Raw genomic sequence first — 20,310 nt, forward strand, 5'->3', positions numbered from 1 at the left:
CTGCTCCCAATCATCGTGGCTAATTGCAAATTTCTCACACTGGCATTTAGGGACCAATTACAGAGCAGATAGATGATCTGTGGGCACAATTACTTAGAGGTTAACTCCTTGGGCTCTAGGGTGTGGAAGAACTAGGTTTAAATCTTAACTACCACTTCCTGGCTGGATGACCATGACCGGTTAATTAAACCCTGCACCTAGTTCCTCATCTGTAAAGCAGGAATTATCATAATGCCTACCTCACTGGGTTTTGGGGGGGGAAGGGGGGGAGAGGGGAGGGGGTTAAATGAGATAATGCATGCGCAACAGTATTTCCATCATGTAGTAAGCACTCGGAATTACACTTGTACACGGGTTCCCTGATTTACAGCAAGTGAACAAACAGAAAAACATTTCATATCTTCGGCTTCCAATAGGCCGTAAGTGTAAACAGTAATTACCGACATCTCAGTTGGCCCTAGGTAATTTACAGCTTTCTTTTTTCAACATTAAAGAAACCAAGAAATAATCCAATTCCTATGTGGGCTCTTGAGATGCCGAAATGGGGCAAAGGCCTATAAACACTGTTCTAATAGCTGAGAGGGATTTGGTGAATGAAAATTTCATGAAAAGCGAGTTATGGAAGAGTTGTGAAGAAAAAGTGTCATCCCCTAAATCATGGCTCTTAAAGGAACCAGTGTCTTTGCAGACATTCAGTCTCATACTGGAACAAAATACCACTGACAACAATTCCTTGACAAAGTAATTTTTCTAAGTAGACCCATATAAACCAGGCTGAGTTTTTAAAGGGGAAAATGAGTTTAATAATACAGTATTAGATTGAGTATCACCCAGGAAAAGTAAACTGCAAAAAAAATGTTTTGAATATTAAATTGACCTCTGGTAAATTTAGTGTTGTAAATACTTGTATTATAGTGAGGTAGACAGTTTAAAAAAAAACAAACAAAAAACTCTCCATTAGACAGACTTAAAAATTTTTTGTAATAATATTTAGGAAAATGATAACATTAAGAAAGGATGAAATATCTGATTAATGTTTAACTTTGTACAACTCGAATATAAACTTTAAAAATATTAGACATTATAACATTTGAGTGCATATAACGTTTTGTACATTAAGATGAATTGCATGCTGTCCATTTCCTCTTTGCATTTCCAGTCACCTTAAATAAACAAATATATACAGTCTTTAACAGAACAACAGTGCATCCAAAGCAAATGTGCATTTTAAATTATTTCTCCTGGCCAAGTCTTTTTTTTTTTTCCTTTTTTTTTTTTTTTTTTTTACTCAGCATTTTATATTAGCATTTACTATCATTCTCACCCTTTCTTTGACATGTAGTTCTCGAAACAGAACAGGCAACAGGTTTAGATCCAGAGAGAGCAAAACCACTTTGGAAAAACAACATGTTTGTCACGATTGGTGTACGTCCCCTTGTTGAAACCATTTCATGGGCAAAGACGAGGAGGAGGCAGACTTTGCAACGGGCCTACTTTTATGGGCGATGTTTGAAAATAACACTGGTGCAGGCTGGGGGAAAGTTCGTGTTTTTGACCATCTGGGAGTGGGCATTTCAGCTGCTCGGTGCTCTCTCCTGCTTCCTTCCTGAAGACGAATTCCACCCCTGCCTCCTTCCTCGCGGCCAGGTCTCCCCTCTCCCACCCCAAGCTCAATGTAACACTTGGCTCTTTTCACAGTTTCTCATTACAAAGCTTTAAAAACATTGCCTAACTGGTAATTACAATCTGAAACAATTCTTCTGAGGGGAGCCCTGGGCTATTGCTGGCTGGTAATCTTTCAGGAATGTCACAGGCAGAGAGGAGGAAACACAGATTTTAAAGAAACTTGGGCGACAGGGACTGGCATCCCCTTTCATCCTTCTCTTCTCTGCTCCTGGCCTGTCCCTTCTCCCCATCCTCCTCTGGGACCCACCACCTCGCTCTTCTTCTATTTCTGGGGTCCTTTTCCCTCTGCACCTCTTACCTTAGCTATATAGTTCCCCACCCCTACCCATTTTGTTTGTTTGTTTGTTTATTTGTTTGTTTGTTTAACTGGGAAATTGCCTTCCCCTTAAAAGCAGATGTCTGAATTCTGGCAAATTCTGTTCAAAGAAATCAATTAGAAACTGACACGGGGGCGGGGCTTCTCCCAGGTTACCTCCCGCCAGGGCTCAGGCACCTGAGTGTCAGGCATCACAGGCCGGCCTTGTGCTTTCTCACTGTCCCCAGGGGGTTCCATTTGGACTCATTCCTGTCATTCCATCCATACCAGCCCCCCTTTCCCCACCAGGAAAGGCAACTGTAAAGGCAGCGTGGCCTGAGCCCCTGGTGCGAGATGCAGGTTGCCAGCTCCCCATAAACGGGGGAGGCCAGGACCGAGCCGGGTACAAGAGTGAAACAGGCCCACCTGGGCCCACCCCTCTCAGTGCTCTTCTAAGGCCTTGCTTGGCTTCCCTATTCCTGGTGCCAATTCCTCGATTTGAACACGTTCTGCTTGGGAGGTCACAGGGCACGGGCCGGGACTTGGCAGGAAGACACACCTTCTTCACCCAGGAAGAGCACCATCAAACCAAGATGTGGTCCGAAGTGGTGACTCTCCCTCCCACTCTGCTTCTCTTCTTCCATTATTTATTCTCTCTCTCTCTCTCTCTCTCTCTCTCTCTCTCTCTCTCTCTCTCCAATCCATGAAGCAGTTGAGAAACAGCCACTACGCGTCTTCCCTCCCCCATCTCCTCCCAAAGCCTGTGTGAGACACACACACAAGGAACGCCAAAGCCACGATCACAGAGATACACCCTCCAGACATCCATCCTCCTGGGCTCGTTTTCCCAGGGCGGGGCGGCCAGGCGGGGTGTGAAAGTCCGTCTCTCCCTCCGGGCCGGCAGGTGAGAAAGGTTCTGGGAAGGCTGGGCTCCCTCCTCTCCCATCTCCTCTCCCGTCGGGCTGCACCCTCCCCCTCTGCCTCTCCAAGGCCAGCTCCTCTCCTGACTCTGCAGTCAGGCCTCCCCTGCGGTCACGGTCACGGTCACGGGCCAGGGCGGCGGGCCCGGCGCCGCTACCTGCAGCCGCACGACTCCACCACCATGTCTTCGTACTGCTTGTAGACGACGTTGTTGCCCGCGTCGATGTACAGGATGCTGATGGGAGTCAATTTGGTGGGCACGCAGCAGCTGGGCGGGGTGGAGCCGGGGTCCATGGAGTTCATCAGCGTCTGGATGATGGCGTGGTTGGTGGGCTCCAGGTGCGAGCGCAGCGGGAAGTCGCACACGCCCTCGCAGTGGTAGGCCTCGTACTCCAGGGGCGCGATAATCCAGTCGTCCCACCCCAGCTCTTTGAAGTTCACGTGCAGGGGCTTCTTGCTGCAGCGCAGCCTCGACTTCTTGCCGTGCCGCTTGCCGTGGCGGCTGGCGAAGGCCGTGCGCCGCCGCCGCCGGCCGGGCGAGGGCAGCCAAGGCCCGGCGTCCGGGGCGCCCGACGGCGGCGGCCACGACCCCGCGCCCGGGCCCGCCGCCTCGGCCGAGTCCAGCTGCTCGCGCATCTCGGCGAACAGGTTCTTGCGCTGGGACCGGGTGAACACGACGAGCAGGGCGCGCTCCTGGGGGGGCCGCCGCCTCCGGCCGAAGCCCAGGCTCCGCAGGTCCGGGGGCGGCGGCCGCCGCTCGGGGGCCCCCGGCGCGTGCGCCCCCGCGGCCTCCCCGGCGCCCGGCTCGTCCCACGCGGCCCGCAGCTCCAAGCACAGCTGCTCCCGGGGCCGGGGGCGCAGGCCCGGCCACACGTCGAAGACCTCCCAGCCGGCCCGCGGCGCCCCCTGCGGGTCCAGGGTCCGCGCGTCCAGCAGCTGGGGCGACAGGCACGGGGAGAGCTGCACGCGCAGCGGCCCGGCGGGCGGCCCCCGGGGCTCCGCGGGCGCCTGGCGAAAGAGCCGCAGCTCCGCGCCCACCAGCTCTTCTTTGTCTGAGAGCGTGGACACATCAAACAAATACTGCTGTCTCCGGAGGGCGGTGTGCGGGAGATCGTCTGCGAGATAAAAAATAATTACCGTCAGTTTCACTTAAGGGGGAGATGGGCCCGGTGCTCTGCGGCTGCCCCCGGGAGGGAAGGGCGGGGAGCGGGGGCCGGGGCGGCCGGGAGGCCAGCTCGGCCAGCCGCGGGGCCTGACCACCCGGGCTGGGGCGGGCGCACGGGGCGGGCCCCCTCCTCCCAGGCACCCGGGAGGAAGTCGGTGGCTGCTGGAGAGCGGCCGCGGCCTCTCGCTTCCCCCCCCCCCCCCCCCCGCCCCCCAGAAGCTGGCGAGCAACCACGAATGCGCCCTTTGTGGCTGCGAACCTGGGCCGCACTTCCCCCAGATCTCCTCTGCGCGCGGGCTCTGGGTCATCCTTGTTCATGTCTCAGTTTAAACGCCACCTCCTCCGAGAAGCCCTCCCGGACCACCTGGATCTAAAGCACCTTCCCTGGGTCTCTACGGCAGGACGCCGTTATCTTCCCGACACTTAGTACTATCTCCGATGGCCTGGTTAATATTTCTCCTCAGTGGTCTGTTTTTCCCCAGCCTCGCGCCTCCCCCTTCCACCAGCCCGTGGGAGCTGGGACCCTGCCCAGTCCATCTTGCTCCTTTACAGCACTTAGAGCCTCGCCTGGCCTAGGGTACATGCAGGTCAAGGAGTGAGACACTTCTAGAATAGCCGTTCTCCACCTGGCTGCCCGTTAGGATCCTCTAGACTAGAACCTAAAAGTTACCAGCTGCCTGGGCTTGCTTCAGACAACTGAATCAGTATCTGCGGACTGGGCCTGGGTGTTGGGGTCTTGTTGGGGGATTTTTGTTGTTGTTGTTGTTGTTGTTGTTGTTAGCTTTTTTAAAAGCTCCAGTATTATTTAAAGGTGCAGTCCTAGCTTAGACCTACTGTGGCCTGGGGGGCGGGGGAGTTATTGCCCATCAGGCAGTTTTGCTGAAGCATTTGATCCAATAAATACAAAGCACACAGAATAAAGAGTTAAGTGATTTCTTTCTTTCTTAAATTCACCATTAAAAAAAAAGCAAAAAGGGCAATGAGGTTTTCTGAAGTCATTTTTCATTTGCTGAGGGGTGAGGGGGTGCGAGGGGGGTAGCAAATGAAGAAACACAAGCACCAGGTATCTATCCATTCAGAAGATCCTAATAAGAAATAGACACTTCTGGAAGGAGAAAACCACAGCCACACACACACACACACACACACACACACACACACACACACACTGACCTTCTCCCCTCCTCCACACACACAACCTGAAATCTTCTTGCTTTTCAAGTAACCCTGAAGATAAATCTTATGGTTACAGGTGAGAAATAAAAATTTGGGGCATGTGGAGTGGGGGGGGCGGGGTCTGGGAGGGAGTAACAGGCTTTTAAAATCCAAAGTGAATTCTTTGGGATGAAGACAAAACTGGACTTCTTTTTTTTTTTTTTTTGACACATTTGTCTATAAAGCCAACCCCACTTCAATGTGCAAGGCAGAAAGCTAACCAGATTTTTCTGGGCTGCCTTCTCATAAAATATTTACAACCCAGCAAATACAAAAATCCCCAAAGCCCCCAGCTTTCCCCAGAAGCTAGTAAAATGTGGGTCAATTTCAATAGTAAAAGTGTCACTGGGTCCCAGGTTGGACCCTCACTGCCAGTCCAGATGTAGCCCCAGGGCACCAGGTCTGCAGCCTCAGCCACACCCAGTCCTCACTGGGGGCTGACCGGAGGGCTGGCTGCCTCACTCTCATACACAAGTCCGGACCTGAGGGGGGTGGTGGGAAGGGTTAGAGAGGTGAAAGGGGAAACCGCTCCTGGAGGCAGCTGATTTATAGAAGCCAAGACCTTCAAAACTACCAGGGTCACATGAAAACCAGTGGGAATTCAGCACACTTTCTGCTCCTCCTTTAAAGAAACCCGTGTCACCAAGGATGTGGTGAGAGGGACAAACCTGAGACACTGTCTGCACCAGCTAAATGTTCTGAGGGCTGGCTGACATATTTTTCATCCTTACTTTATCCACAAGCACAGAACAGTTCCCATCCTACAGATGGGAAACTCAAGGCTTGGAGACATTCAGTTAATGACCAAAGTCTGAGAACTAGTAGTCAGTGGTGAGGTTGAAATCCAACCCGAGGTCTATTTCATTCCAAGGTGGAAACATTTAGCCCAAGCGTGTCAAACTCCAGGCTGGGGGTGAGGGGGATGCCTCATTTATTTGGCTATTGTTAGCCTTTGAGTTTGACATGCTTGATTTAGCCCCTAAGCCTCACTGCCCCATTGCCTCCCCATTACAGTCCAGGTACAAGGATCTCAAAGCAACCAGTAGTTGCCAGGGTATAAGGGATGTGATATAATCCAAACTGTATTTGCAGGGCTTGCGAGGATAAAAGCCATGTCTGCTTACATAATTCTTAGGCGAGTTTGTCAATGACTGGAGATCATTAGGCAGGTATAAAGGATGATTTGTTTCTCTCTAGTGCAATATGGAGAGATCAGCCTGCTTTTGTTTGCATTCTTTTTTTTTTTTTAAGTGTGGACTAATCAATGGCCAGCCTGCATTTCTCTGGTCCTCGGAAGTGGTCAGAACAGAAGAAAGTATCTACTGAGAGAGAGTCTGCATCCGAGGGCACTCACTCCTCCCAGGGCATGGGAAAGAATGCGGATGAGGGCTTCAGCCCGCGTCCCGCTCCTTCTCCTCTCATACCAGCTCCATCCCATGGTGTGATGGACTTCCCCTGCATGCGTGTGGACACCCTCACCCACAGGTCCAAGCTCCCGGGCTCCAGGTGCACACATTGGAGCTGTGATACACTCTCATGAGGACAGGTCTGATGGAGAAGCTCTCCAGGCCCTGCAGGTGGGCTCACGCTATTTGGGCAAGAACTCCGTGGCTGGAGTATCACCATAGAGTAGTAGCTCTCAAGCCACTAAATTTATAAATTAAAAAAATATATAAATAAATAAACAAACAAACACTAAATCTGCTGGGAACCCCTCCATCTGCTAAATGTATCACACAGGAAGTTGCTAAACATCTAAATTCTCTTGAGGCCCAGGGTTTGCATTTCAGATGATGCTATTGTGCTGGTTGGGGAATCCACGTTATAAGAACCACTAATCCAGATGAGTATGTTCCTTGGCTCTTCAGATTCCCCACCTTTGGGGAGGGCGCCCTTGGAAATGGACACACTAGGGCTCTCTAAAGCTCAGGCCCAGAGCAGGATTCAAGGCGGTACTCCAGAACCAAGTCAGCTTCTTGCCCCAGCCCCTTCCTGTGCCCCCCACCCCCTGCCCCAGTCACCCTCAAGCTCTTTTACTCTTTCATCCACACCCATTCTCTCACTGCGTCTCCAGAAGCTCTAAGCCCTAAACAGAGGGTCCAAGGAGGTGGCTGCTCTGTGCAGCTCCCCTGCAGACCGCATTCCCCGCCTGTCTGGACCTGCTCTGACCCGTGCATCACAGAAATAGCCCAGAGGAGGCATCTGACCTGGAGAGTGCACACACCGCGGTCCGCCTGTCCGCCGTGACCCTGCGGACACTTTGCCTACTGACCCTACTGACCGGGGCATCGCAAGGCCTGGCTCTGCGGCCATGGCCACCTGTGGGCGGGAAGCTGGCCCTTCACACTCCTTCCCGCAAAGCCTCCTTTCCCATTAGGTTCTGTATCAGTCAGGGCTGACGTTACCAAAGGACCCTCTCCCCCAGGCCCTGGACGTTGAGAAACATTGCGCTTTTCATTTCACAATCTGTTTGTGGCACTTCCCTACATCCTGGAAGTGACTCATTTGCTTTAGGCCTTTAAATAAAATTGATCAGGAATACACCATGGAATTGTTTTGTTTTTAATTTTTGCTTTTCATCTGCATCCACCTGATTTGTTACAGCTTGGCTCAGACCCCAGGTAACTCGGTGTTGTTGAGTATTAGACGTGTAGACCTTTTTTAGTTATAATCGCTGGATTTGGGCTTATCAACTTTCCCTGGTGGGTGGTAGAGGAGAAAGAGGGAGGGGAGGGGAAGGGAGGGGAGGGGAGGAGAGGGAGCAAACCACCTGCACATTTGAAGAAAATCCTTCATAAAGAGGTCAGCCTTTTTTGAGTTGAGAGCAAGTTGGTAAAAGGCACAGGACACCTCAAACATGCACACCTGGTGTGGAATTGATAGAAAATAAAAAAGGAAAGCAAATACCTAAACTGGAAGCAAAGAGCTGTCCCTTGCAAGGTAGGGACTATTACTCCCCTTTAGGTGCGGAGACTGGCTAAGAAAGATAATGGCATCTGTGTAGGGTCGCAGTGTGGGGCTGAAGGAAACGAGAGAAGCAAAGAAAGACGAGATAGAAAAGGATGCCCCGGGCGCCAAAACCAGACCCCCTGGGAACCTGAGCCCCTGGAGGGTGGCCTAAGGGCCTAGGGTTCCTCCTGCTGCCAGAGGCTGACCTGGACCACCCTGGAGGGTTTCCAAAAATCTGCCATTTCATTTGGGCTCAGGCAGAAAGGGCCCACTGAATTTTCTCCAAGACATCTCTGAGAAAAGCTTGAGCTCCCTTGTCAGAGTCTAGTTGGATTTTCGGTCGCTCACTAGCCCCAGGGTGCGCTGGCAGCGCCGTCTCTCCCCAAACCCTGTGCTTCCCCAGCGCTCCTGTGCTGTGCGCGCGTCTGGCTCTCGGTGACCTAGACCGCTCTGCCCCCACCCGCCTCCTCCAGCCATCCCGCCGGCCCCACGCCCTCCCAAAGCACAGACCCTGCTCTCCCACCCCAACTCCCCTAGGTGAAGCGGGGGAAGGGGGCGGATAATCACCATCTTTAGGAAACTCCAGAAGTCTTTGAAGCGAAGCCCCTCCCTCACCCCTCACTTTGGGCCCCCGCAGGCAGCAATGAAGCTTATGGGGGCCTTTGTGCCAGGCACGTGCTCAGGGCTTTGATGGCCTCTGTCCCCGGATCCTCCCCTCCAGTGTCCAAGGTCCATCCTACAGCTAGACTCATGTACTGATGAGGAAACTGGGGCTCCAGGACGGGTCTTAACTTGTCCACTCCCCTGCATCTAGTGAGGGACAGGATCTGAAGGTCTTACTTCCAACCCCCACTTTCAGCCCTCAGCCATGCCTCTCCCAGGGTTCTGATAGGGCCCAGGAGCAAAAAGGGAGGGAGGAAATGTGTCCCATTCATCATCAATGTCATCAACACTAGGGGGGCTGGAGTTCCCAGGACTTTAAAAAAAAAACACACCAAAAAAACAGGGAATTCATGGCTGGGTTTGAAGTCACTTCTTCCTGAGGCCCCTCAGCTTTAGCACTGTCCTGAGACGCCACAGTTCACACGTGGGAAACAGAATCAGGTGTACTGAGTGAGAACAAAATGGACCACCAGCCCCCTGCCTTCCACAAGCCTGCTCTCCCGTTAAGTCCTGTATCCAAGAGGCCTCTCTGGGGGCTCCAACAATGCCCCTCCTCTGTACTCTTGTCCAGAGCAGGGCCTCTGAGCTTGCTAAGCATCTTCACAGAGGCTCAGCCTCCATGGGCGGCTCCCACAATGCAGCCTCTCCCGGGTGCTCTTGCTTGACCCCCCCCCCCAGCATAATAATCATAACAGCAAACACTCGTGTGGCATTTACTGTGTGCTGGGCACAATCTAAATTCTTAACTTACAGACTCATTTAAGCCTCAAAACCACCTATGGAAAAAAAAATATATCACCAGGATGCCCGTACTATGGTTCAGAAAACTAAAACAGAGCTTGAAAGGAACTTGTTCAAGATAGCAAGAGGCCTGGCTCCAGGATCTATGCCTCTACCCTGGACATCCCAGCCTTGATCTCTGTGCCTGGTAGAACGCCCAAGAAGGTTCCAGCTCTTTCTTGCTGCCAGTCCGTGGTCTCCACAAGTCACTCACTTTCTAATCAGCAGAACTGAAGGGATGCGAACAATTGGACTTCTGACAGAGAATTTACAAGGACACTTAATTATCTCGTCTACAAAATGAGGATGATAACATGAGCTCACAGTCACTAAAGAATGGTTGGAAAATGAGAGAAGGGGCAGGAAAGCTATCTGATGACATATGCAAATATTAGCTGCTTCTAACCACAGGGGAATGAGCACGGGAACCTAGAGTCCAGGAGTTACTGGCTGGGTGACCCTGGGGGAGTCACATAAGCTCTCCCAGTCTCACAAGCCTTAACTGTGAAATGGGAGAACCACCGCCCCTACTCTTCGGAGTCATTGCCGAGGTCAGAGCCAAAGCACAGGGCAGTGCACGACGCGAGGAGCTCCCAATGAATGCAGCCAGTATGACTACGGCTACCCGCATCCAAGTAGGAGAAGACGCATGCGCCTAGCCAGAGAATTTCCTGAAGTGAGTGGAAGAAAGGGGCTGGATGAGAAGGATAAAGAGAGAAGCAGAAGCTTCCATTTCCGGCTCATCTAAGTTCCAGAGAAGGGCAAGGCCTCACCCCCATCACCTTGATCCTTTTCAGCGCCCCCCCCCCCATGCCACATCCACCACTGGGGTCCCACCCACAATGCCAGGTGAACACATGACCTCCAGCCTGAACCTCAGCAAGGACAGGGACCTGCTGACAGGTGCCCTCCTCTGCGGGCAGGGCCGGTGCTAGCCCAGATGCTGCCCCTTTTGGCGTCCTGGCTGAGCCTGGCGGGCCTAGAGACCGGGGGGGGGGGGGGGGGGGGGGGGTTAGTCTCCTTGACCCACCTCCTCCTCCCCCCTTTAGTGCCCTTTTGTGAGGTATGGTCTGTCCGGGCTGGGGGCAAGGTTCGCGTCTTCTTCACTCAGCAAAAGCCAGGCACCTGTTGGAGGGCAGAGTGGGGGTTATAGCAATGAATGACCCCTTGGACTGCAGCGCCTCCAGGCCAGCCTGGTGAGTCACCCCCAAAGTTCCAGTTGGTTGGTCTGAAAGGGTGAGTGCCTCCTAGCTACACCCACTCATCAGCCAGCTCTTCTCTGGGTCTCTCAGCTCCCCCAGTCTCTCCCCGCAACAGATTGCCCTGCACTTTTCAGCTTCTTCCTCCTTTCAAAGCCCGAGGCGAGTCTCACAGAGTCTCGGAGGGGCTTGCCCACCCTCTCTCCACGCCTCTCCCCGCCCTCCTTCCAGGAGGGGGCCTGGGCCTTGCAAACCCCACAGGAGGAAGCGGGTCTGGGCGGAGAAACCTGTGTTAGCAAGGTGAGCGGTCCCAGAGGGAGGCACGCGAGTGAGGTTGGGAGCGGGAGGGGAGGGGAACCCCGACTTCCACCCGACCGACAGCCTACCTCCGCAGGCCCTCGGAGCCTCAGCCTGCAACGCAGTGAAGCAGGGTCTGCGGGGAGACGCGGGCCCGCCCTCTCTCCCGAGCACAGGCACGCCCAGCAGGAGTCCACACGCACTTCAGGCGGCTTCTCTCGCCTCTAGGACGACACGGACTCCTTTATACAGCCGTGTCCACGCGCTGGGTGCCAACCCTCGTGGCCGCGCGCTCTGAGAGGGACCCAGGAGCCGAGCCGCGACCCTGAGATCCAGGACACTTCCCAGGGCGCACCTTTCCACCGCGGCCCCACCCCAGCCCCCGGCCCACCGGGGCAGCTCAGATCTGAACTTGGCATCACTTTAGAGGCGTCCCAAACACAGGCTCGGCGTGGTCCCCACACTTCCCACTTCCCGCCCTCCGCCCCGGTGTCCCCCGGAGGTCGCTGCCCTTCCGCGGGTGCCGCGCCAGGACCGGGTTGGTTTGCCAGGGGCCGCCCTCCACGCACCATCCACGAACGGGGCCTCCCCGCAGCCCAGGAGAGCGCCGCAGGCCCGGGAACGGGGGAGGGGGAGGTTTGGTGGGGGTAAAGGGCAAGAACTCAGGAGCAGAGAGTCGCCGGAGTCAAACCAAGAAACCGAGGCTTGGGCAGGACCGCGTTTGGGCCTTTGGACTGGCGAGCTTCAAGGCCAAAGGCAGAAGGAGAGGGTGAGTGGTTTCCCCTCTCCCACCAGTTCAGAGGCTGCAGGTGGGGCGAGGGGTTCCCATGGGCTGTTGGAATAAGACGCTGGACCCCCAGCGCCCAGGGGTTCTCCGCAGGGGACAACTCTCCCACGTGTTCTTCCCAGGGGTAGGCCGGGCGCAGCCTCGTCCAACTCCTCTCCACGTGTGTGTGTGTGTGGGGGGGACTCCCTAGATAACGTGGTAGCAAAATGAGATTCCTGGTGGCAGCCAGGGTCTAGCATCCTTCAGGATGGACCCACGGGGAAGTGGGGTGGGGGGCTGGCCCCACTTGCTTGGAAGCCAGATCTGCAAAGCGGGCCGCGCCCATTCGCTCTGGTTCCTGCATGATTTAAGGGTGGGGTGCGGAAACCATCACCGCCCCCAGGACCCCCAAAGCGAGCACTCTGCGCTGCCCCTGCCCCCGCTTCCTGCCGGGCTCCCGAAGCTAAACCCAGCCAGCTGGGGCCAGAAGTCCGTCCCCCCCACCATCCCCCCCTGCACGCCCCCTTCCTGCCCCTAAACCGCCCCCCGCCCCCAGGCGGCCGGGCCCCTCCTGCAACCCAACCCCCCGCACCGCCGCCTCCTCCGTGCGCCCGCAGCCCCTCACCCCAAGCGCACCGACCCTCGGCCCCCAGCGTCGCTAACGGACGGTCTCGGGAGGCAGAACGCAGCAACCCCGGAGCCCATTAGGTCGCAGAGGACCTAGTTCACTCCTGTCCACAGGAGATGCCATTGAACCAACACCGAACTTACAAAACAAACAGCGAGGGCTTTAAACCGTGGGGAGGGACGCAGGAGAAGCCAAGCAACGAAATGGCCCGGTGGACCCCCATTCCCGCTTCCCACACCCCACGGCCGCGGCTCGGGTCCCTCCTTGGGGTCCAGAGAGCATCGGTGGAGCAGGGTTCGTGGACCCGCGCGGGGTTATCGAACTAATGCCCTTCGTTCTGCTCAGAGCCCCGGGATTATGGCTGACTTGCTCTCCCTCGTCTGGTGCACGCGGCAGTCCTGGGGGGAAACAGAAGTCCTCATTCCGCCCTGTTTCTCCCGAACCCTCTTTTCCTCATCTGTCCGTCCTGGTCCCCTTCCCTCTCCCCGCGCCGCTCCAGCAAGACAGCGCCAATATCAGAGAGGCGTGCCACCCCCCAGAACCCCGAGAACTCCGGCTGGAGAAAAAACGGGGTGCGCTGTGGCCTCTGTCGATGCAACGCCCCCCCCCCCCCCCCCCCGTTCCCCGGGGTCCTGACCGCACGCAGCCTCGCCCGTCCCCTGGAGGAGCTTCCATTCCTGGGTCCGGTTTTCTGGGAAAGGGATTCACAGGCCTGTCATGGGCTGTGGCTTAGGTCATTTTGTTCTAAAATGTGCAGAAATCACACGACTCCAGGGAGCCTCCGGCGCGGGGGAAACGCTCCTGGTCCTCTGATGAGCCTCTCCTGGCCAGGAAGCCCGCCCAGAACCCCCCCCCCCCCCCCCGCACCAACCTGCCTTCCGGCTGCAGAGCCTCTGGGTGCCCCTAGCTGCTGGCTCAGGCGGGCCTGGCCAGGGCCGGGTCCGGCATCCTCACGCCTTAGGGATGCGCGTGACTGTAATCGATGTTTAACAACAAGCCAATGGCTAAGGGTTTGGTTGTGGCCTTAGTGTTTTCATCATCCCAACCAGAGGTTCAGAAGAAACTTGCGGTTGAAGACTTCCTTCCCCGACTCCCGGATTTTTTCCAGGACTTTCCAGGTCCCCTGGCTGGAGGAGGGTCCGGGACCTGCTGGGAAACGCACACCCCGCGCCTCCGGCGCTGACGCGGGCGGGCGGGCGCGCGCGTGCAACACAGACACGCACACACTGGGACGCTCAGCAACCCTTTCCGAAAGCTGTTCCCTCTTTCCGGGGAAATAAAGCCTAGATTGGAACCTTCTGCCGGCTTCCTCGCTTGGCCGTCTGGTCTGCATTAGTGTTTTTTATAAGGGACTCCAACAAATCGAATACAAGGTCACCAAATAATTAACAGTTGCGAATTCCCTCCGTCCCCATTAAAATACTTCCCCGCTTATATTTCATTTTCCGTTTGCCAACGACAACAGGGTCCGGGCAACAGCGCTGCCGCGTTGATTACAAAAGCGCTCTGCGGCCCAGGTCCGCCCAGAAACTCGCTGTTAATTCGCCGTTTTTGCACCCACACGCGGTACCCGGCGAACCTCAATCGCGAGGGGAACTCGGCGGCCCTTCGAACGCCCTCCCCGCAGCTCGGCCACCCCGCGGCGGTCCGGCCCTGCCCCCGGGAATCACCACCCAGAAGGTAAAGCAAGAAGCCAGCAAACCATCAGCTTCAAACTCTCCGCAGATTCATTCACGTCCAGGGTGTCAAGTTCTCCAAGGATGTTCCGATCTCGTTTTCGGTTTTTATCTGTTCCCTCCCGCCTCCTTTCTGAGCCACTATTGTGACAACGACCCAGAAGCGCTTCTAAAGTTTATTCTTCCTTCAACATCACCTGGAAACCTAAGTCGCAGCAATCATCTTAGCCTCCTTTTGGCTTCCTCATCCTCGGGGAGTGTTTTTGCCCCCCTTGTTGGAATGTTGTGGCACTTCTCGCGACATAAACGGAAAGTCCGGTTTTGTTTCTCTCCCTCCCTCCCCTCTATCTCTCAAGTCACGTTGAATCCATAGAAGTTCTAGTTGTCCGACTTTCCCAGGCCCCAGAGTTCGGGGTCCAGGCTTTTACTGAGTTAGTTAGATCTTGTACTAACTGTAATTTCTCTCTCTATCCAGCCTGGTCCATTCTGATCCTATGACTGCACCCACACACACAGGCACACATTTTATCATCTTTATAGATTCAAAATAATTTAAAAGAACAGTGTGAAGGCATTTTAAAACATGAGGGATCACATACTAGTAGTCTGTGCCCTGCACAAGGTATATAAAGAGGAAACGAGGCAGACCCTTCCATCCAAAGTTCCACTCCGACTACTACTGGCCGGATCTGAAGGGACTTCGGTGGGAAATCTGCCCATTGTTGTGCTGCTGGCCACAATGGTTTAGAAGCCTCCTCTCCCCTGTACAGGGCCCGAGGCAAGCAGAAGGGTCTAGAACCAGAGATGAGCTTCCCCCGCTCACTAGCGGTTCTCCGTCCTCCTTATTTCACCTGTGCAACAGGGATTGTGCCACGCGCCTGGAGATGGTTGTTAGAATTGAATAAAATAACTCATGCAACAGGGCTGAGCCTACTCCCTGGGACACAGCACATGCTCAGTACATCTTGGTTGCTATTATTACCCCTAGATGTTTGCATAGCAAATCGAAAGGAGGGAGGACATATTAATTTTTTTTCAAGTGCAGTAAGTTCTCCTGGGAGTTTGGGGGGGGGGGAAGGGCGGCATGGGGGAGGTAGAACAAGTCTTGCTGCCTGAATAGACCTAAAACGCTCCTCGTTCACCCTGGAAGGAGTTTATCCCTGCTCCTCCGCTCTTACTGGAAAGTTTGGGGTGGGACGCCTGGGGTTCAGATTCCCAGGAGAGGGGAGCTTTTTTGCCAATCCTGCACGTGAATAAGCAGGGCTGGCCTGGCCCGCCGGCTTCGGGATTCCTGCCATTCGCTTTGCTCCTCCCCCCGAGCGACCCCAGCTCCTCTCGGCCCGGCCCGCCCCGGCCCAGGGCGATTCAAACATCCTCAGGCCCGGCGGCAGGTCCGCGCGGCCGCTGTGCTCTCGGCCTGGCCCCCGCGGTCCCCGGGGTGGGGGCGGGGATGCTGGAGGGGTTGGCGCGGCCGAGAGTCCCCACGAGGGAGGGGCGGAAGTCCTGGCCGGGGGCCGGGGATGCGCGGCTGGCGGGTCCCCTCCATCACGGGAGACTAGACACCGTTTGATGTGTTATGACATGAGCCCTCAATTAGATCGCTGAGTTGAAGCACTCCAATCAGGGGCCCGATGCTAAGCAAGCCCCGGAAGGTCCAGCCCGAGGTCACCGCCGGTGACACATCAAATCAGAATCAGTGAGAGGGAAAGTGAGGCTTGCCCTTTATCCAGCGGGGGCTGCAGCCCGCGACGCGCCCCTCCTCCGCGCGCCCCCTCCAACGCGCGCCCCCTCCAGCCCGCGGCTCCGCGCGCCTCGGCCCCCCGCGCGGCGTGCGACCAGCCCCAGAGCCTTCCCGGTCCACCGCCCGCCTTTCTTCGTGGGTTCTGGGACCCCGCGGGCGTGGAGAGGACCGCGCATGGGGAACTGCTGTCCGGGCGCCGCAGCCGCGCCTCCTCCCGCCGGGGACCCCGCCGCCTCGGCTCTCCGCGGCATCCCCGAGCTGAAGCCGGACGTCTGCGTCTCGGTCCGGCTGGCCGGGAGGCCTTGGCTGGGAAACGGAGCGCCCCCTCCCCAGCCTCAGCCTGGGCGCGCGGCCAGGCCCTCCCCCAGCGCCGGAGCCCGGGGGCTCCCAGCGCGGGGTCCCGGGAGGGGCTGCGGCTCAGGCGAGGGCGCAGCAAGCCCGCGTCTGACCCGGACCTCGAGCCCCCAGAGACGTCTGACACCCGCCCGAGCGCCACAGGCTTCGGGAGACACCTCCGAACCCCCTGCGGAGTCCCTGGGTCACCGGCCAAACTCACTCGCGAGGGGTGCCGCTTGGGGGAGGGGCGGCGTTGCTCGAAGCCTCCCTTAGGGGGAAAGAAAGGGCGCCCAGCCGCCCGCCCACCCGCCCACCCGCCGGGGCCTCCGGGATTTCCTCCCCTGGGGAGAGGCCTCTGGAGCGATGTTCTCCCAGCTCCCCAGTCGCTCCTTCGACGAGGGCGGTAGAAAAGGCGGAGGATCAAGCGGAGATCGGGAGGGAGGGAGGGAGGGAGGGAGGGAGGGAGGGAGGGAGGGAGGGAGGGAGGGAGGAGGGAGGGAGGGAGGGAGGGAGGGAGGGAGGGAGGGAGGGAGGGAGACAGAAGCCAGAAACAGAGGTGGGGGTGGAGGGGACCGTTGGCTGGTGGTACGGTGGCCGGGGACCCGGTCCCAGCGCTGCGAAGAAGCCAGGTGTGCGTGCCAATGAGCCTGTTGTAGCCCCGCGATCACTGATCACCATCGAATGCCCGCACTTCCAGCGGCCCCTGCACCGCGCTGGCCTCCGGCTGGGCTGCAGCGGCGACTCTCGCCCGGACAGGACCCTGGCTTCCCAGGAACACGACGGCCAGCGAGGGGTCTGAGGTCGGAGCCCGGGAAGCCCAGGGCCCTTCGCCGGCTCTGAAAAAGCCCCGAGGACATACGGGTACCCCCGGCAGCCCTCTCCGCCCGAACCCCGGCGTTCGCGGGTCCCCGGGAGACCCCACTTTCACCGGCCAGCAGTGGGAGTCGGGAAGGGTCCATGCGCGGAGCTACATCCGGGCAGGATAACGGAGCAGATAACAGCCGCATCTCCTTCGTCTCCTTCCTTTCCTCCCCTCCCCTTCCTCCCCTTTCCCCTTCCTCTCCTTTCCTCTCCTTCCTTCCTTTCCAGTCTCCATCTACGTTATGCTCTCTCCTCTGTAGGAGCTGAGTTCTGGCGCCTGTCGATCCCTCTCCAAGCTCTGGGACCAGGGGGAGCTCGAGGTTCTCTGGAAGGCACCCCCACGCTGCAGTCCGGCACCAGCCCCGGCGGCGGCGAGCGGGCGCGCGGGCTTCTGCACCCCCGAGCCGGGCGCCCACCTCCAAGGGCCGGTGCCTGCGGCCCTGGTAGGAGCGACGGAGGCGCATGGGCTGGCCGAGGAAGGTGGGTGAGCACACCCAGACACCCATGTGGATGAAGTTCTGTACCAACAACCCCCAAACCGAGCCCCCCTGCCCCTGCCCCTGCCCGGGCTCCCCTGCCAATCGCTGCCTCTGCAGAAACGACTCGGAGCAGCGGGAAAGCGCCCCGCGGAAGCAACAAAACCAACCCCGAAGGCACTGGGCTGCGACCCGGCGGACGAGCCCCGAACCCCTGCAGCCGCGGGGAGAGGGGGGGCCCCGCCAGCCGCGGCTCGCTGACTCGCTCCTCCGCCCGCGGGACTCGCTGCTGCCGGCTTTCCCCGGAGCGGACGGACGGGGGGACTCCGGGCGTTCCAACGCTCACTCTTTGCCCCGGGGCCCGCTCGGTCCCCACCGCCGCTCAGGCCTTGGACGGCGCCCCCCGCGAAACCCGCGACCCCGTGGCACGGTTCCCGGACGCCGGTACCCACCGCGACCCCTCTAACCGCTCAGGTCACCGGCCCGCCACCTCCCGCCCTGCACGCTTCCTCCCGCAGCCACCAGAGGGGCGGCCACCACGCCGCTGGCCACAAAAGACCAGAGGAAGGAGGGAGGGAGGAGGGAGGGAGCCTGCGAGCTGTCAGGAAAACTGCCTTCGGAAACGGACTGGGACTTCGGAGAAAACAGTGTTAAGAAAGGAGCGGTGTCTGGAGCGGGGAGGGAAGCCGCGGCGCTCCCGGGGAGAGAGGTCGGGCGTCTCCTGTGCCACTTACCGAGCCCCCTGTCCACGAAGCTAGTGATCGTGTTGGCCGACTTGGAAGACTGGAAGAAGCTGGCGTTGATGCCCAGCTTCTCGGCGATGGAGTAAGTCCTGTAGAGTGACAGCATGTACTCGTGGGGCACCACGCGCGGGCTCCCGCCCGGAGGCTCCTGCGCCTGCGGCGGCTGCGGCTCCTCCTGCGCCCGCGGCTGCGGCTCCAGCTCCAGCTCCGGGGGCGCCCGGGCCGTGGCACTCTCTCGCGGCGTCCGGGGCATCTTCCCTTCCTTGCGGCTTCGCATCCCCTTGGCGGCGCCCAGGTCGGCAGAGGACGAGGAAGAGGAGATGGACGCCTGCTGGAAACCAGGCAAATCCCACAGGAAGCTGATGAGGAACACGGCCGAGAGCAGAACCCGGGGAGGATCCATGGCGAGCGAGCGGCAGCGTCTTCCCAGGAGGCGGCGGCGGCGCGGGGCGCGAGAGGCGCGGACTGGCTGGACAGCGGCCGGGCCGGCTCCCGGGGCGGACTCCGAGTGCGCGGAGCCGGGTCGCAGCCACACAAACCCCGGCCCTGCCACGCCCCCTCCCGCCCCTAGGCTGGAGGGGGGAGAGGGTGAGGGAGGGGAGGGGAGGGTGAGGAGGGGAGGGGGGCGGAGGGTGGGAGGAGAGGCCGGGTGGTACGGGCAGGAGGTGTGGGGGAGAGGGTCCGCCGCGTGCGGGTGTGCGAGGGAGACGCAGCGCCCCTGCGGGACGCGCTCGGGGCTGCCGGGCCGGTGCGCGCACAACGGGCCAGGGGCGCTGGGCTGGGGAAGGCGGGCGCGGCCGCCCCACAGCGAGGAATCCAGGGGCATCCGCAGGGCCAGGGTCCCCCTAACACTGTCTGAAGCTCGGTCCCTCCCGCAGCGCCAGGCGGGGGGGGGGGGGGGTCTCGATCCTCGCCATCCGCCTCCACTTTTCTGGGAGCCTGCGGCCCAGGCGGCGGCGCCCCCCAGAGACAGCTCGGGGCAGGCCCCCCTGCAGGCCACTGCGCGCTGGCTCCGGGCGCGGTGGTACCTTCCTTCCTGTGCCCCAACTTCCAGGCGGGCCGTGCGCTCCCCTTGGGATCCAGCCCTGGGCCAGAGGAGCCTCGGGGAGCGCCAGGCGCCGGGCCCAGCCCTGAGCAGCCCGGTTCCCTCGGCTTGGTACAGCTCTCCACAAAGACAGGGCGTCTGTTTCCGACCCGCAAGGTCAGGCAAAGGTCACTCCTGAGAGTCTGGATGGATGCTAACAGCTACTGCGCTCTCCTCCAGGCCGCAGCCCCTCTTCGGGAAGTCCCCAACCTCCTCGGACGCGGGCTTACCCGCTTCTTTTCTCCATCTGCCCCCGGGGTCCTCTTCCCTCCGGCGGTCTGTCCACCGCCTCCACCGCATCCCCACGTTCCCCTCTGTCCTTCCCCTCTGCCTCCCATCCTTCCTCCTTCCCCGAGTGCTTTCTGCATTCCAAGCCCTCTCTCCCCAGCCTGCTTCTCCTCTCGCTCTGCCCTCCCATCGCTCTCTGCCTTCCCACCCTCTCCCGCCCGGCCTCCACCTCCCTGTCTGGGGACCCTCCCTTCGCAGCTCTTCCCCAATCTGTTTCTCTTCAGCCCAGCCTCGCCCCATCACGAGTTTCCTTTATCTGTCCCCAGATTCTCCGGGCCTGCCTTCCCGCCCACTGCTCCGCTGCTCTCCCGGCCGCTGGACTGTTTCTCTCCCACAGCCAGCGCTGAGGTCAGGCGGTTCCCTTTATATGATTTGGGTGCTCGGGCCCCCAACCATAACATGCTCTCCCTTCATGTCCCAACAGCTCCCTTACTATTTTCACTGCCACAGGCTTTAAAAAAAAAAAAAATGATCCTAAGAGAGGTTAAGTGACTTTTCCAGGGACACTTAGCCAAGGACGGAACCCAGGGCTCGGGCCCCA

At 58.3% G+C, this 20,310-nt stretch overlaps 1 protein-coding gene across 1 annotated transcript; it reads right to left on the minus strand.

Annotated features, from left to right (window-relative positions):
* Positions 1–785: 785 nt before the first annotated feature.
* Positions 786–19,829, minus strand: GDF6 (growth differentiation factor 6). Its single transcript, XM_079796092.1, has 2 exons — positions 18,389–19,829; positions 786–4,017 (listed from the first exon to the last, which is right to left on the minus strand). Exons 1-2 carry the CDS (start codon positions 19,221–19,223, stop codon positions 3,056–3,058), a joined length of 1,797 nt encoding a protein of 598 aa, XP_079652218.1. The 5' UTR covers positions 19,224–19,829; the 3' UTR covers positions 786–3,055.
* Positions 19,830–20,310: the final 481 nt, after the last annotated feature.

This window comes from Cnephaeus nilssonii (assembly GCF_951640355.1).
Source record: "Cnephaeus nilssonii genome assembly, chromosome: 18".
In the NCBI taxonomy this organism is placed as follows: Eukaryota; Metazoa; Chordata; class Mammalia; order Chiroptera; family Vespertilionidae; genus Cnephaeus; species Cnephaeus nilssonii.